General features: G+C 42.2%; 1 protein-coding gene across 3 annotated transcripts in view; it reads left to right on the forward strand.

Moving 5' to 3' along the window:
- Nucleotides 1–15,854, forward strand: part of CDH13 (cadherin 13) — a 986,514-nt gene that overhangs the window by 355,447 nt on the left and 615,213 nt on the right. For all 3 annotated transcript variants that reach the window (XM_069497960.1, XM_069497958.1, XM_069497959.1), the window contains one exon: nt 106–314. In XM_069497960.1, the coding sequence (XP_069354061.1) occupies nt 106–314 (209 nt within the window). The remainder of the gene's footprint in view (nt 1–105; nt 315–15,854) is intronic.

The following is a 15,854-nucleotide window of genomic DNA, read 5'->3' on the forward strand; positions in this document are numbered from 1 at the left end:
TGGGGGGTGGTGAGGTGATCCACATTGAACAGGTCAGAGATGTCTCAAGGTCTAAGCTGTCCAACATATTCACGCTCTTTCTCTTGTTTTGTTTTGTTTTCCCAGTGACCTTCAGTGACTGTAAGGGAAACAACAAGCTACGCTATGAGGTCTCAAACCCATACTTCAAGGTGAACAGCGATGGTGGCTTAGTTGCCCTGAGGAACATAACTGCAGTGGGCAGGACTCTGTTCATCCACGCGCGGACTCCCCATGCGGAAGACATGGCAGAGCTCGTGATTGTCGGGGGCAAAGATATCCAGGGCTCCTTGCAGGTAACACAGCTGTTTAAAATAAGTTGGGTCCAAGGAGGAACATTAGGTTCTGTCTGTCTTATATGGAAAATGAGTCTTTAATTTGTTACATTGGCTAAGATTCTTTTTGTTATTGTTGTTGGGAATGACACAATCCAACTCAAAAAAAAAGTTGGGGAGGGGTGATGGGCATTTACTGACTCATGTAATTAATATATTTCAGGGATACAATCTGAATATATGTTCAGATTAATTACTTATGTAATTAATATATTTCAGGGATAGCCTTCAGGCATGGCTATGTTCTTGTTACCCAAATGATGACATCGCTTTGATCCCTGTACATCTTGTGGTTCCGTTTTCCATTTGTTGGCTTCACTCTGAGATAGTCACATCACCCCCTAATCTGAAGTTGCCCTAAAGAGTACCTCTTTCTGATAATGCCAACAAAAGCTTTAAATTGAATTTCATGGGCTCTCCTTGGGTCATGTGCCTATCCCTGAACTAAACACTGTGTCCATGGGGTTGTGAAGCTCTGGTTGGCCAAGGATGGGTCACATGCCTTTTCTTGAAGCCAGGGCAGAGTCAGCCCCACCCACCTAAAACCATATGGACTGAGAATGAAAGAAGGGTAGTCACTCAAAGCAAATTAAAGTGCTGTTTTCAGAGGTTAGGGGATGGATGTTGGGCAGGCGAGAGCCACAGTGGCCCACTGGAGTCACACAGCCGGACAGCCATTTGCACACGGCCCTGCTCCTGTGCCAGGCTCCAGGCGCATTTCTCTCCAGATGCACAGGCATGCTGTTGCCCACACTCCCACACATGTACACACATTTTGTGAGTGTCACAAACTGCTATTCAGGCTTCCTGATTGTGTCATTCAGAGACTTTTTGCTACAGCTGACTCACATACTTTTTCACCGGGAGTTCAGAGACTCTGACTTCTTGAGTAAAGGAAGGCAAGATATGCAGCAGGACCCCAGCAAAATAATGACAGTCATGATGGTGCGCCCCAGCTTGGTGTGCTTTGTGTTTCTCCTCCCTGCTGGCCTGGGCTTCCTCAGTTTTTCAAAGCCCATGATTCTCATCGCCTTTCTCGGTCTGCTGCACTCCCCATAGCCCTGCCTGATCTGCTCACTTTGTGCAGTGGTGGAGTGAGTGTGGGTTTCACAGCTGGAGAGCAGAGACGGTAGGACTGGCAGTGTGAGTGTTGCCTCCTGCCAGTGCTGTCTGCATGATCTTGAGAGCATCATATCACTTCTTTGTCTGCAGACTAGAAGGGTTAAACAGTTTCCGGTGGCAAATACATGGCCTGTGTGCTACCCTACTCTGTCACCATGCTCATGGTGGATATAGCTAATCACCCTGGGTCTGGCCTGAGTATCTTTCCCAATACAGTGCTTCTGGAACCTACTATCAATTGATTATTTTGAGATGTTTCTAGGGATGGACTTTATTTGCCATTCCAGGACTGGACAAGCTCCATAATTCCCCTTCATATCTATGAAGCTGTGAGTTAAGGGATGATCACAACCTGAAAATGAATCCACAGCATGTCACTGATGTTTCAAAGAAAATAGGATATTGATGAATACATACCAGTGTGGAAAACATTGACACCACAAAGGCAGGCTTTTCCTTTACTTAGCCATGACCATTTTTACAGTATCTCACTAACTTGTGATATAAATGACTTGGCAAATACCTAAAGCAATAAGACTGCTGGAATGTGCAGCAAAAAATGCTTCTCAGGAACATGTAAATGGTACTGAGAGCCTCATAAGGGGGTTTGCATATGGGGTTGAGTGTATTCAGATGGACATTGTTCATCATGATTGGTGACTCATCTTTATATATGGAAAAGACAATGTCATAGTATTTTGCCTGAAAGAGAGCAGGTGGGATTCTGGGAACTTCCCAGGGCAAACTCCAGCTTGAGAGGCTGGGAGGCCTGAAGTTCATTACAAAGGGACCCAGCCATGAAGTGTTGGTCTCTGGAGTTCCCGTGCGATGGCTTCCAGAGGCAGAGCTCCTCTGAGCCCTGACAGTTTCTCATTTGCTGCTGTCTGAACGCATTGTCGACAAAACTTGGCTGCAATTGTCTGCTTCTCATAAAACACGCAGAGGCTGCCATGTCCTTCAGTCTGCCAGACTGTAGCAGAACCAGGCATGCGTCTCCCGCCTCCAGACATTTTATGAAAATAGGCCTTGCGAAGATGCCCAGATGCATCCATAATAAAGAGCCCCAATCAAGGAAAAAAGAAAAAGAAAAGGAAAGGAAAACAAAATAGATAGCGAAAGAGTCCCTCTGAAGAGAGCACAGACTTTAATAGATACTCAGTTGGTATTTTTAAGGCAGCCAGTGCTTACATAGAGCTCACAGTATGCCAGGTGCTGCTGTCACGGGCTCCACATGCTTGCTCATTTCTTCTCCTTTGCAACTAGAAGGCAGGTGGTACTGTCCCCATTTTACTGATGGAGAACTGAAGCACAAAGGGGAAAGTGACTTGCCCAAGGTCATACCATGAATAAGGAAGGATACAAAAAATGAGAACTGAACCCAGGCAGTCTGGGTCCTGAGTCCTGAGTCCTGAGTCCATGCCCCTGGCCAGTCCATGATTCTGCCTCTTCTTTCCCTCGGGGCTTGGCTGAGCTGGACCTTGAAGGATGGGTGTATTTGGTTAGGAATGTCCCGGGAGGGTATGTCTCATGAGGGAATGTCTAACTGCCTACAAGGTGTGTCTCTTCTTAGCTGCGTGGCCTCAGGCAAAGTGCTTTACCTCCTGAGCCTCCATTTAATTTTGATTTTGTCATCTGCAAAATAGGGATGACAGTCTACCTTTTAGGGTCTTCATGAGGGTTAAGTGAAATAATTGTGTAACTAATAGTTAGCATTTAACTGATGCTACAGCAATGACCAGTGACTGATACTTACATGCTACTTACAGTGAGCTCAGCCCTGGGTTCATTCATGCTGTTCGTCCTCATAGCAACGTGCTGAGGGAGGCTGTTATTGGTGCCATTATCATCTGCATCTCATGGGTGAAGGGATTGAGACACGTGAGGCTGTCCTTTGTTCTGGTCATATAGCTAGTAGGTGGCGGAGCTGAGGCTCAGAACCCAGCAGCATAGCTCCATAGCCCCTCCTCTCTACCAGCGAGGGCTGTTTCCTTGCCCCTTGGGAAACAGTGAGCATGCACACACGTTCACTCCCACTAACACAATTATAACAAGGGCAAGCAGGGCCTGTGGTCCAGAATGGCAGGTGACCAGAACAGCTCAATCCCCTTTCAACTGCCTCTCTTCCCATGGCTGAAGCTAATAAAATATTCCCATGGCTGCCTGTAAGTTCTGGCCCTTGAGGTCCGGCTACCCCTTTGCATCCCTCTTCCTTGCGCCTTGCATCCTGCTTATGCATTGCCCTTTGGGATTGGCGATGCTGTTGTGCAATACGGGTGTGGTTTGTGTCCTCACTCCCAGTCAGGAGCTCTGCAGTTCCCAGGGGCAATTTGGCTCCACCTCAGGGGTTAGCCTGCATGTTCCATACTCGCTGCCCAAGCCGGGTTCTGACATCCCAGAGTCTACCTTTCTGGGTCAGGGGAGGCAGGAATGCTAAGTAAAAAGATGGGAACCTGTGGGCAAATAGGATGGAGATAGCATCTGAAAACCAGAAGGGATTTCAGATTGATGAGACAGGAAACAGGGAGCCATTGTTGGTTCTTGAGCCAGAGGAATAGACAGGATAAAAATAATCTTTGGGTGAATTCATCCAGGGTCCTTGACTAGAGTAGGGAGAGACTAGAGTTAATAGTTAAAATAATGGCTACCACTATTTTTGCAGAACCTGTTTCATAGAACTTTCTTCAGTATGTGCATCTCAATGCATGCTTTAACGTACATTGTTTCTAATCTTTACAATCTCCCCATGGAATTGCTGATTTTACATCCTCCATACCGATGTGAGAACTTGGCCAAGAGCCCCTAACTTGAAGTTGACAGAAGTGAGATTGAATTCCAGCCTCTCTGTTCAAACACCCATTCTCCTCCTTGCCACTTTGTTTGCCAGGAGGCTGTGCCACTGGGGTGGGGGCTGTTGCCATTGCCCATAGGTCAAGAGATGAGGGCACAAGTTAGAGCAGCACACCAGTAATGGAGGGAAAGAGAAATGGAAGAGATGACTTGAAGGAAGAAAGAGCCAAGATTCAGTGTCCGGATGATTCCAAATCATCTAGCCTGGAGGATGGAGATGAATTGGACCAGTCAGGAAGGGAATGGTTGGGAAAGATGTCTAGTCAGGCTTGAGTGTGTTGAGTTGGAGGCTCCTAGGAACATCTTTATGGAGATGTCCAGGAGTTAATGGACAGTATGGGACTGGCTTGTAGGGCATATATTTGAAGGAAGAACAGCTTAGTGGTAGGAATTTTAGCTTTGGTTTGAACATGAGTAGGTTCAAATTTCTGCTCCACCACTTATTGATCGAGTGACCTTGGGCAAGTAATTCAACTTTCTGAACTCCAATATCCTCATCTAAAAAATAGGAATAAAAATGGAGTGTACATCACAGACTCCTTCTGTTGGGCACAGCACCATACATCAAGTGGCAGGTCCCATCAATGGCATTATTCTGGAACCGTTAGAGGAAGAATAAGAAACTGTGAGGGCTAAGTGTATTCACTGAGGCCACAAGACAGAAGCCAGAGATCAGGACCAGAAGAACTTGAAGTCAAAGAAAAGAAAGGGAAAGCTTGCTCAGAGAGGTAGGTGGGGCACCCAGCATAACCAAAACAGGAGACGGAGACATGTCACAGTTGGTAATTTCACATCACTGTACTTTGGAAGGAAAAACTCTCTAAATCCAATGTAATCACAGTGAAGCCTAGTTGAGCTTCAGTAATGGGAGCCTGGCTCTTCTTTAATAAGAGGATGTGCCTCTATCATTTTTACCTGTTACTTGCGACCCTGTTTCACCTGGAAAGCCTATAGCCTGAATCTGTGAAACCCAATTGTTAATGGTTCAATTACAGACTCTCAAGCTATTTCTGCATTTTTAATGGGCTGCCCACAGTCTAGTACCTGCCTGAAAAATATGAGATCACCTTAGATCTGAGTAGGCAGAGAAGCAGTTTAATCTCTCTTTTGACAGGCTCTGAGGAATTGTTATAGAGGGTGGTGAGGTTAACCTTCCGTGCACAAAAGGGGTTTCTAGCCCATGGAAGATAATGATGAACTTGACTCACAAATTATGCCTGGATAGAATTGTGGCTTTTCCCCACTGAATCTGCAGTTCCTCACTGCCTTCCTTCCTTTCTTCCTCCCTCCCTCCTTTTCTCCCTCTTCACTGCTCTATCCTCAGCACTCAGCACGTAGTGCTCAGTAAATGTCTTTTGAATAAATGGATGAATGGAATGAGTGACCCCAGTCACACCTCTCCCTAGATTGAATTCTGTCTCTTGCAATACCAAACCACTTGTGGTTACGTGAATGGGCCAAGCCTTCCCACCCCTTCACACTGGCTGCTCCTCTCTCTGGATGCTGTCCCCTCCACCAATGCCCCAACTGCCGAATGGCCAGCACCAACTGACCTGGCTAACTCCACTGATACTTCAGGACCAGCCAAGATTTCCCTTCCTGAGGTCACCTCTCTGATTATCACCTGGCTGGCTAGCTGTTTTTCTCCCATGCTCCTCATGGAACCCTGCCTGGCTTTCCCCCATCATAGGACTAAGCTTTCACTGTCTGCTTTATTTGTGCTTGTGCCCATCTCCATTCTGAGCTCTTGTGCAGCGGACTAAGAGCATTCTGGTGCATTGGTGTGAATCCCAGTGCTGGACTTATCATATCTGCTGCAGTTTCCTTAGCTGTGAAATGAGTTCACAATAGTGTCAACCTCATAGGGATGTTGTGAGGATTAAATGAGTTAGCGTATGCAAAGTACTTAGAACAGTGCCCAACTCCTCTAAGTGCCATGAAAATGTCAGTTACTCCTCATGATTGAGTCATCAAACCCAGACCTATAAAAAGTGTTCAGTGAATGAATGAGGCAAATCCAGATGACCCAATCCTTCCTCTACACCCAGCATGACCAAATTCTATCACTCCTACAAGCTGATGGAATTCAGGAGGGCAGGTGAACGTGCGTCACTTCATGTGACGCGCTGACTAAGCTTCCTAGAGAGGGATTTCTTTACTTCTGTGGGTCCACTTAATAAACCCCAAAGGACTCAGCAGTATTTAAAAGTTAATTACAAATAATTTACACTTCTTAACTAGAAGTCAGTGCAAGGTATTCTCAGTAAAGGGAAACTGGTCTCTTAATAAAGTTGCTTAAATTAAATGCAAAAAAAGTTTTTTTCCCCTTTTCTATCATTTTAAGAATGCCTTAAAAAATAAAGAGAGAAAGTTATGACAGAAACTGAAAAGGCTAAATTTAAGGCTTGTTTATTTTGGTTGTTCATCATCACTGTAAACATGCAATTTAAAAGACATAATTTTGGCTCCTCATCCAGTTTCAAAAATCAGGATGGAAACACTTCCAAAAAAAAATAAAATAAAAGGAGCAATCAGAGGAAGGAACCAGTTAGGAGAAATGGTTGTTTTGCTTTTAATTTTCAAAATAAAAATATAAAATATGTCATCAGCTGCCCAGAAGCCAACAGCAACACTGCTGACTGGTATGTGTCTTGCCCCCCCTGGGGGGATTACAATGGTTAAATCCACGGCTTCCCAGAATCTCAGGATTCTGTTTGTTAAGAACCTTGCGGGACCTTGGGTCTGGACTCTCGAGCGATGGCTGAGCACCCTCTGTTACTCCATACACACGTTCTTGGGCATATGTAGCTAAATCGTTGTAGATGATACTAAGGGGAACATGGAATCTAATCTCAAATTTACTGCTTATCCTCCACATGGTACTGAAAAGTCACCCAAGTCCTTTGAACTTCAGTTTTCTCATTTGTACGATGGAGATAATACCTTGGCCTTGCATGGATGCCATCAAGAGATCCATGAAATAAAACAAATGTCGTGTCTAACTCAGTTCCTAGTTAACAGATGATCCTCAGTCTCTGGTAGATTATTCTTAACTATTCTAAACTACTGGGTATTAGTCTTAAATACCCAGTAAGTTGCTGTCACTGCTATCCGCTTTTCCCCGTCCTTCCTGATCTCGCACATTCTAGACAAAATTACTTTTGCACATTTGTTACTGAGATAAATTCCAGTGTTTTTCAACCCCAAGCCAACCATCTGGGGAAGTCTTTGTTGTGGCTACTGTACCATCTAACCTTCAAGACACCTGCCACACTGCACACAGGCAACTTGATTTCATTGCTTTAAAGCATCCCTGAAAATGAGAGCAACGAGCTTATGGCAAAATTAATTACCTTGTCTCAGGCCCTCACCACATTGACTGAGAGTGATGTGGAATCTGTGGAGCTGGTCAATTGTATCGATCTCACTTACATGGAATACGTTTTGTAACTATCCCAGTGGAAAACCAATCTGTACATTTACTGTGGCCACAAAGAAATGACGAGTTAAAAATGTAGATACTTAATGTGCACTGAATTAACAAGTATGATAACTTCAAAGACCCATGAAGTACCACTCTCCATGGCAAAAGCCTCCCCAGTTACTATTAAGGAAAATTAGTATCCATTTAACTGTCACCCAAATTGGAGAAAATATATAGTTTGAAAATTATTGTACAGATCCAAGAATTGGGCCTAGAATTGGATATTAGGCTGTTATATTTTGACACATGCCTAAATTGTTATGTTTATGATTCTTAGCTCTGGGATACTATTCAAATATGGATAAAAAGTCATCTTTTGATTCATTAATTTAAGTAGATAACAGATAACAGATTGTGGATCAGAATTAAAACTATATTCAATTAAAACTAATTTTAATTGAAATGCTTGGGGAAAAATAACTGATCCCATAATAAGTCTAGATAACTAAAAGAGGCTTCTTTTTTGGCTTATGTAAACTCTAAATTTTATTTTGTACAGAAGCATAGTTCAATAGAAATATAATGAAACCCACATATGTCATTTGAAGTTTTCTTATAGTCATGTTAAAAAAAAGAAACAAGTGAAATCAACTTTAATAATTTATTTCATTTAATACAAGATAGGTATAATGTATAATCTATGTCTAACATATTATTTCACATAAGTAATCAATGTGAACATTAATAATGAAATATCTTTTTACATTCTTCTTTTCCTACTAAGTCTTGGAAGTCTGTTATGCATTTTACACATATAGCACTTATCAATTTAGTCTAGTTGATTTTTAAATACTTAATAACCACAGGTGTTGAAGGGCTACTGAATGGACAGGGCTGCTCTGGAGTTCTAATGGAATATTTGCATATTTTGAAAGAAGGGTGGAAAGGAACATTCACTGAGTTCCTACCATGCGTCCGGGCGTGGCCTTGGGTCCTCGCATATGAACATCTATTTTCTGATCCTTATAGCCAGCCTGTGTCGGGGGTGGTATTCTTCCTATCGTACAGGTGCACGAGTAGCTCAGGCTCAGAAAGGTTAAGTAACTTCACCGATGTCATCATCTGTCAGTAAGTGGCAGAACTGAAAGGTGAGCTGGGCTTATTGATTTGATGGAGTTGCTGCTATTTTGGTAATACTGACATTTACAGCAGAACTAGTGTTTTTCTGTTCCCTAGAAAAGTCTCTGGAATGACATAGGAAAATTAAAAAGTGGTTAGGAATAAAAATGAATGCAGGGTTCAGCATAATTCCTAAAGAAACATTAGGTAGGTGGACAAGCCCTGTGTTATCATAACACTTTTTTTTTTCAGCTTATTATGGGGGGTATAAAAGTTCAGGTTACATACGTTGCCCACGTACCGCCCATCCCCCCGAGTCAGAGCTTCAAGTGTGTCCATTCCCCAGACAGTGCGCACTGCACTCATCATGTAGTTATACCCCCATCCCCTCCCCCCACCTCCCACCTCCCCGAGTCAGCACCTTCAAGCCTGACCATTCCCCAGACAGTGCGCAACGCACTCATCATGTAGGCATACATCCATCCCCTCCCCCCACCCCCCACCTCAGTTTGATATCCAATTGGTGTCATTCCCAAATGTGCATTTAGGTGATAAAAACTTTCCCCACAGTAGAACCTTTGGAAAAAGAACCTCATGGAAACAGCGTAAGATTTTTAAATGTAAACGTCTCCTAGGTCAGAGACCTTATACTCATTTATCTTCACAGTCCCAGAGTCTAGGGAAAATGCCTTACATTTATATTTTTAAATTATAATTTCAATTTCCTTTTTATATGCATTATCTGATTGAATCCTCAGGACAATGTCTGCACACAGTGTCATTCCTGTTAGATGAGTTAGGAAGTTGAGACTCACAGAGGTGGGTCATAGGTCACAGAGCTGGTGGAGAGGCAGCCCCAGTATTCAAATCCACAGTATTCCCCAAGTCCAGCGCTCTATCTACAGTTAGCTCCCCAACAGCTGCTTGGGGCTTTTTGAGGAAATAGAATACAGTATTGTCAGAGGTAAATTTTTACCTAGTATCTGTGATAAAAGAAGATAATACAATAAAATGCATATTTTCTAGGCTCTCTGATATGCTTCTACCCTCCTATCTGTTATTATTACCATAAATCAAATACTAGTCAATTCTAAATGTAAATATATGGACGATAATCTCTTTTTAAAATTTCCCTTATCTGGAACTTCCACAGCAGTTCACATGGAGACACTTGGTCACTGCAGACTTTTCCAGTCAGCATGGCTGCTCTTATTAAGGTGAAATGACATAGAGAAATTTCAAAGTGGTTAGAAATAAAAATTAATGCAAAACTGAGCAAGACTTCTAAAGAAACTTTAGGTAGGTAGACGAGCTCTGTGTTGTCACGACAGTTAAACAAAACTTTCCTCGTGAATGGAATCTCTGGAAATAGAATCTCATTTCCAAATGATTCAGGACAAGGTTTCCAAATGTAAATGTCTCCTAGGTTTGTCTCTGTAAGAGTCTGGTCCAATGAGAGGAAAAAAAAAAAAAATGAAAACAAAAAACTCCAGTAATTAGAGAACACAGTCTTTGATACAGACCATGGAGTCTCTCCATGTAGTTCTGTGCTCTCAATACTCCAAACTTAAGTAGCAAAGAAAAAGAGACGTATATACCATTTACTCAGTCTTTCTACACCCAGAATATAGGCCAAATTACGTGGTCTCATCCAAACCTATTCTTTTGGGTAGATGCCTGTGGCCTGTGGACTGCTGGCCCCTGTGGCCGGGACATGATTTGTGACAGTTGCCAAGCCGGCAACTCCTCTTGGGCCACACTGTTGAGGCTGTGTGATCCTCAACTCAATTGCTGTTCAGGCAAAGGCAAGTTTCAAGACGTCACATAGACAAACAGGAAGCACTTGCAACCTGTCCCAGGACCCAGCTTCATTATAGTTGATTTTGTCTTTTTTTTCTGGCTCCTGTTAAAGAAGTAGAAACCTTGTCCCCTCTGGTCCATACCCTTTAGGGGTGCTACATTAAAAAAACTGTAATTGTCCTTAGAATTCCCATACCCCACTGGGGCCCAGTAGCAACTGTGGATATTGTTTTTTGCTGAATTGCTCCTGTCTTTTTTAATAAAGCAACAAGTAGAAAGAATCAAAAAGCAAATATTTTATGTGCGTAGTTATCAAAGTATAAGACAGCTGCATTTTAGCAGAAAACAAATTTTGCAAACACTTGCTCTTCTTTCTCTATCATGCAAAGAAAGATTAATTATCCAAAAAAACCAAACAAAAACTTTGAGTAATACCCCATATCCATTTTCAGGATTTTACACATCAATAGGCCTAAACATAGGCTGAGAAATTGCAAATGCAGACAAAGATGGCATCTTAAAGCTCTTGGCAATTCCTTGTCTCCCAAGACTGGAGAACATAGCCAAACTGGGAAGGACTTTAAACAGAGCAGGAGCCTCCCTGGGGAAGGAGTAGTTACAGATATTTGAGGGCTACTCAAGGCTAAATGGGCTAAAAAAAAAAATTGAAACTGTCTTCTAAGCACCCGTTCCAAAACCTTCTCCTTAATGGGGAGGCAGCCTTCAGTTGCCCTGAGCTGAGCTCTCTGACCCGATTAAGCCAGCCCTCCCATCCAGCCTTGTTGCAATTCAGAAAGGAGATCGTGGAATCTTTCCTGCTGTTCTTGGTTTCCCCCACCAATCAGAGAAGGTGGGACCTGAGATCCAAGAGGGGACTTTTCCTTTCCCTGATGGCTGCACAGTTTCTCCTGACTCCCAGCTCTTTATGGAAATCTGGAAATCACATGGTGCCTTCAACTTTCTTTTCGCAGCAAATCCTTTTGACAGAAGCGTGCATTGTCAGCCAACCCCTTCATGAAGTCAGGCAAATTAGGCTTCCTTTGACAGCAACTTTTACAACTTCTTTCCTTTGAAGATAGAAAGCTATAAACAGTATGGTGGTTCGCCAAGAAACCCAAGGAATTGTTGGAATAACTATAGCCAGACTTTTTCTGAACACCGCCTTCTGCCCGTCACTCTTTCTCCACATGCCTATGCGTACTCTTTTTTTCTTTTTTTAAAGCCTCTGCTGTGAAATTTAAGACAACTAATCAAGATGCATTATTTTCCTCCTGGCATTGTCCATTCTCGTAAACCTGGGTTAACACAGATAATTGAGACTTGGTTGCTTTTTTATTGCAACTCCCTTATTCAATTTGGCCATTGTTAGCAAAGCCTCGCTCCTAAGAGGATGACCATCAGTCTTGTCTGTCTTGTTATCTGGGATTTCCTCTTTCAGTCAGGGCTTTGAATAATATTTTTTTTGCTAAAGAATAGAGAGGGGGGCAGTAAGAAACAGGACCCAGAAATTGAAACCGAATCAAAGAAAAAGCAAAGCAAAAAAAAATATTCTCCCTATATCCTCCCAAATTCTACATTAATCTTATAATTTTGGTGTTTGTGTATTATGTAAAGTAAAATTATATGCTCCATAAGGGTAGAGACTTGAATGAGTTGTTCATTGCTATGAGTTTAGCATTTATAATATCTGGCACTGAATGAATACCTACTTAATGACTTCACAAATGCCAGAGACGGAATGAATACTGGTGTTAATAATGCAGATCATGGCCAACATTTATTTAGCTCAAACTCTGTGCCAGGCACCACTTTAAGTACATGTCTTAAGTCATATAATCTTTACAACAACTCTACAAAATAGGTACTATTATCTTCATTTTACAGATTAATAAAGTGAGACATGGAGAATATATGTGACCCGTGCAAGATCATACAGCTAGAATCTTTTGGAGGCATACTTTGTACTCAGACTTTTCCAAAAAAGCATTTAACAAAACATCTTATCCTTTTTGTCAAGATAGAGAAATGTGAGCAGAATATCATTACAGTAAAGTAGATTCAGATTGGTCAAATAGCTGCATCCAAAAGGTTTAAAAAATAATCTCTGCCAGGCTGGCGAACAGTTTCGGCATGCAGTGATGGAGATGAAGATGTGAAGACACGTTTGTTAGTTGAAAACTTTCACAGCTCTGGTATTCTAATAGTATGATAGACTCGAGTTTCAAAACGAACTCAAGTATCTCTAAGGATGGACTGAAATTAATAAAGCAATACCCAGTAGGTATAAGTATGAAGCCCTGTATGTAGGCAAAAAAAAAAATTCTGGAACACAGGATGGGGGAGACGTGAAAAGGACTTGGTTGATGAGGCATTCACGCTCGTGGAACTGTGCCAGCTCCCTCTCGGCAGGTTCCTGCCCTATTGCTACTCTGTAATTATTCATCCTTAATTTATTGCTCATCACCTTGAGCACCACTCCAAGACATTTCCATTTACCTTAAGCAATAAGTCCTACCCCACTGCCTGCAGTTTTCTGCAGCTGGCCTTGCACTTTTCTCTGCTGACAAAAGTTCATACCATTCGTCTTGAGCTTTCTCAATTCCCTCTTTCATCTCTGTCCACCTCTGTTCCTTCCCTTTCCTCTCAGAGGAAGATCAGCTCTTCCTCCTCTTTTTGACACATCCCTTCACCTGGGCCCTGGAACCCACTCCTTTCTCCTTGTTTTTCAGTAAGCGCTCCGCCCCTTCACAGTCTTAGATCTTAAATTGTTCCCTTCTCTCTGGGTCCTCCCCCGGCCTCCAAATATGCTCACATCTTCCCATGCTGACCCAAATTATCTCACTTTCATACCACTACCCTCCCCCCTTCACCACTGTTCTTGGAAACGGTCTTCATTCAACATTTCTACTTCATTGCAAACTCCTATGTTAGTACTCCAAAATAGGGCTCCTCCCTGCAATATTTTGCTGAAATTCTCCTTTGAAAGTTATGGAAATTGAACAGCTGATTTTCTTAACCTTTTTCTTAGTCCTGAGCCTACTTGAATTCTCTGAAGCTTATTTTTATTTTAATGTTAGAGATAAAAATTGTGTAACATAAAACCAAGGGACACTTAATACATTCACAATGTTGTGAAACCACCACCTCCAGCTAGTTCCAAAATGTTTTCATCACCCCAAAAGGAAACTTCGTACCTATTTAGCATTGTCTCCCCATTCCTCCCTTCCCTGTGTCCCTGGCAACCTGCAATCTGCATTCAGTCTTTATGAATCACCTATTTGCTATATTATATTTTATATAAATGAAATCATACAACACATGGTTTGTTTGTGGCTGGCTTCTTCCACTTAGCATAATATTTTGAGACTCATCCACATTGTAACATATATCACTACTTCATTCCTTTTGAGGGCTGATGATATTCAATCGTGGATAAACCACAAATTGTTCATCTGTTGATGGCCTTTGGGGCTGTTTCTACCTTTTGGCTATTGTGAACAGTGGTGCTACCGAGATGAGTATACATGTACTTATTTGAGTGCTAATTTTCAATCCTTTGGAGTTTATACCTAGGAGTGGAATTACTTGCTGTCTCATAGGGTAATTCCATGTTTAACTCCGTGAGAAAACACTGTTTTCCCCAGCAGCTGAACCACTTCAATTCCCACTGGAGCATTTGGCAGTTCTCCTTGAAATGCCCTCCTCTTTGTCACCTAAGACATTGTACTGTGCTTGTTCTCCCACTCTCGGTATATGGCAACCCATATATAGTTATTTTTCCTCCTCTAGCTCCTCTTCCTATTCCTCCTGCTACTAGAAGTGCTCATCCATTTTCTATCTTGATTTACTTCTGCTGCTGTTTACTATCCTCAACAATCTCATGCAACCTAGTGGCTTTAAATATCCCCTCTCCATCCTGTCTCCATAATCCATGACTCCATTTCTGACCTTGAGTTCTTCATACCTGCAGGATGTCTTCACCTGTAGTGTAGAGTTAATGTGTGTGTATGTGTGTGTGTCTCCAAACACTCCCCTCCTACACTTGTAAACCTCATCTTCCTGGAGGCTCTATTTCTTGCAATGGCATTCTTGTCTTCCCAGGCACCCGAGCCCAACATCTTGGATTGTTCCTTGGTGCCTCACCATCTGAGAGGTCAATGGCACTTTTTATCCTTTGCCTCTCTCCCTTGTGGTTTTTACCTGCATACTTTTCTCCATTACAACTGTCACAACTGGTTTAGGCATCATTTTCCTCTTACCCGGCCATGGTGGGGCCACTCTCTCTTAAGTTTGTCATCTTCCCTTCCCTCGTGAATTAATCCATATGCCTGTTGCTAATGAAGTGACTTCCCAAAGAACAGCTGGAATCATATCATGCCCTAGTCAAAGGCTATCAGTCTTCCCATGTCTCCTGAGCAACACTCAAATTAACCCCAAACTGCTTTGTCCTTCCCACCCCTCACAGCTCCCTGTCACTCATGTGATTCTCCCACCAAAGTGAGCTGCTCATCCTCCATGCTCACTTAAAGTGATGTGGTCCCTTCCAGGTCTATCTCTAAGAGTGGTATAAGTGGGAGGCAATTGGCTCCCAGGAATGAGGACCACATTAGGAGTTGTGATACTTGACTTATTAATTAATAATATGTATTTTTAGCCAAACAAATGCTATATGCCAATAGGTGAACCCGATGCTATGGATTTCTTTTCTTTTTTTTTTTTTTTTTTTTTTTTTTGAGATTTGTAATTAATCATGGTGAAAATAATGCTACAAAAACATGATACACTTTCAAGTCTTACAAATTATATAATTTACAACATTGAAGGTGGGTAACTCTGTGATCTGAATTTCGTTAAGACACTCAGGATCCTTTACAAACATGCTAGGTTCCCATGCAGAACAAGAGCTCTCAGCAAATCTCTGCTTATTGACCACAAGAGCAGAATCTGAGCCTCTACTACCATCAGCTGTAACTCTAGTTATCACTTGCAGCACCTGTCATATTATTTATTGTCTCATTAAGGATGAAGTATTTAAATCCCTGGGGGAAACAAGGACCAGAAACTTACCTATTTCCTATGAGAGATACAGCCCTCTTTTCTAGGATTTCTTTCTTTACTTGATATATTTTGACTATGGCTTCTTTGGTCAACCATTTAATTTTTTTTTTTTCTGTTAACTTTGTCCTTGT

This window comes from Eulemur rufifrons, chromosome 23, assembly GCF_041146395.1.
Source record: "Eulemur rufifrons isolate Redbay chromosome 23, OSU_ERuf_1, whole genome shotgun sequence".
NCBI classification, from domain to species: Eukaryota; Metazoa; Chordata; class Mammalia; order Primates; family Lemuridae; genus Eulemur; species Eulemur rufifrons.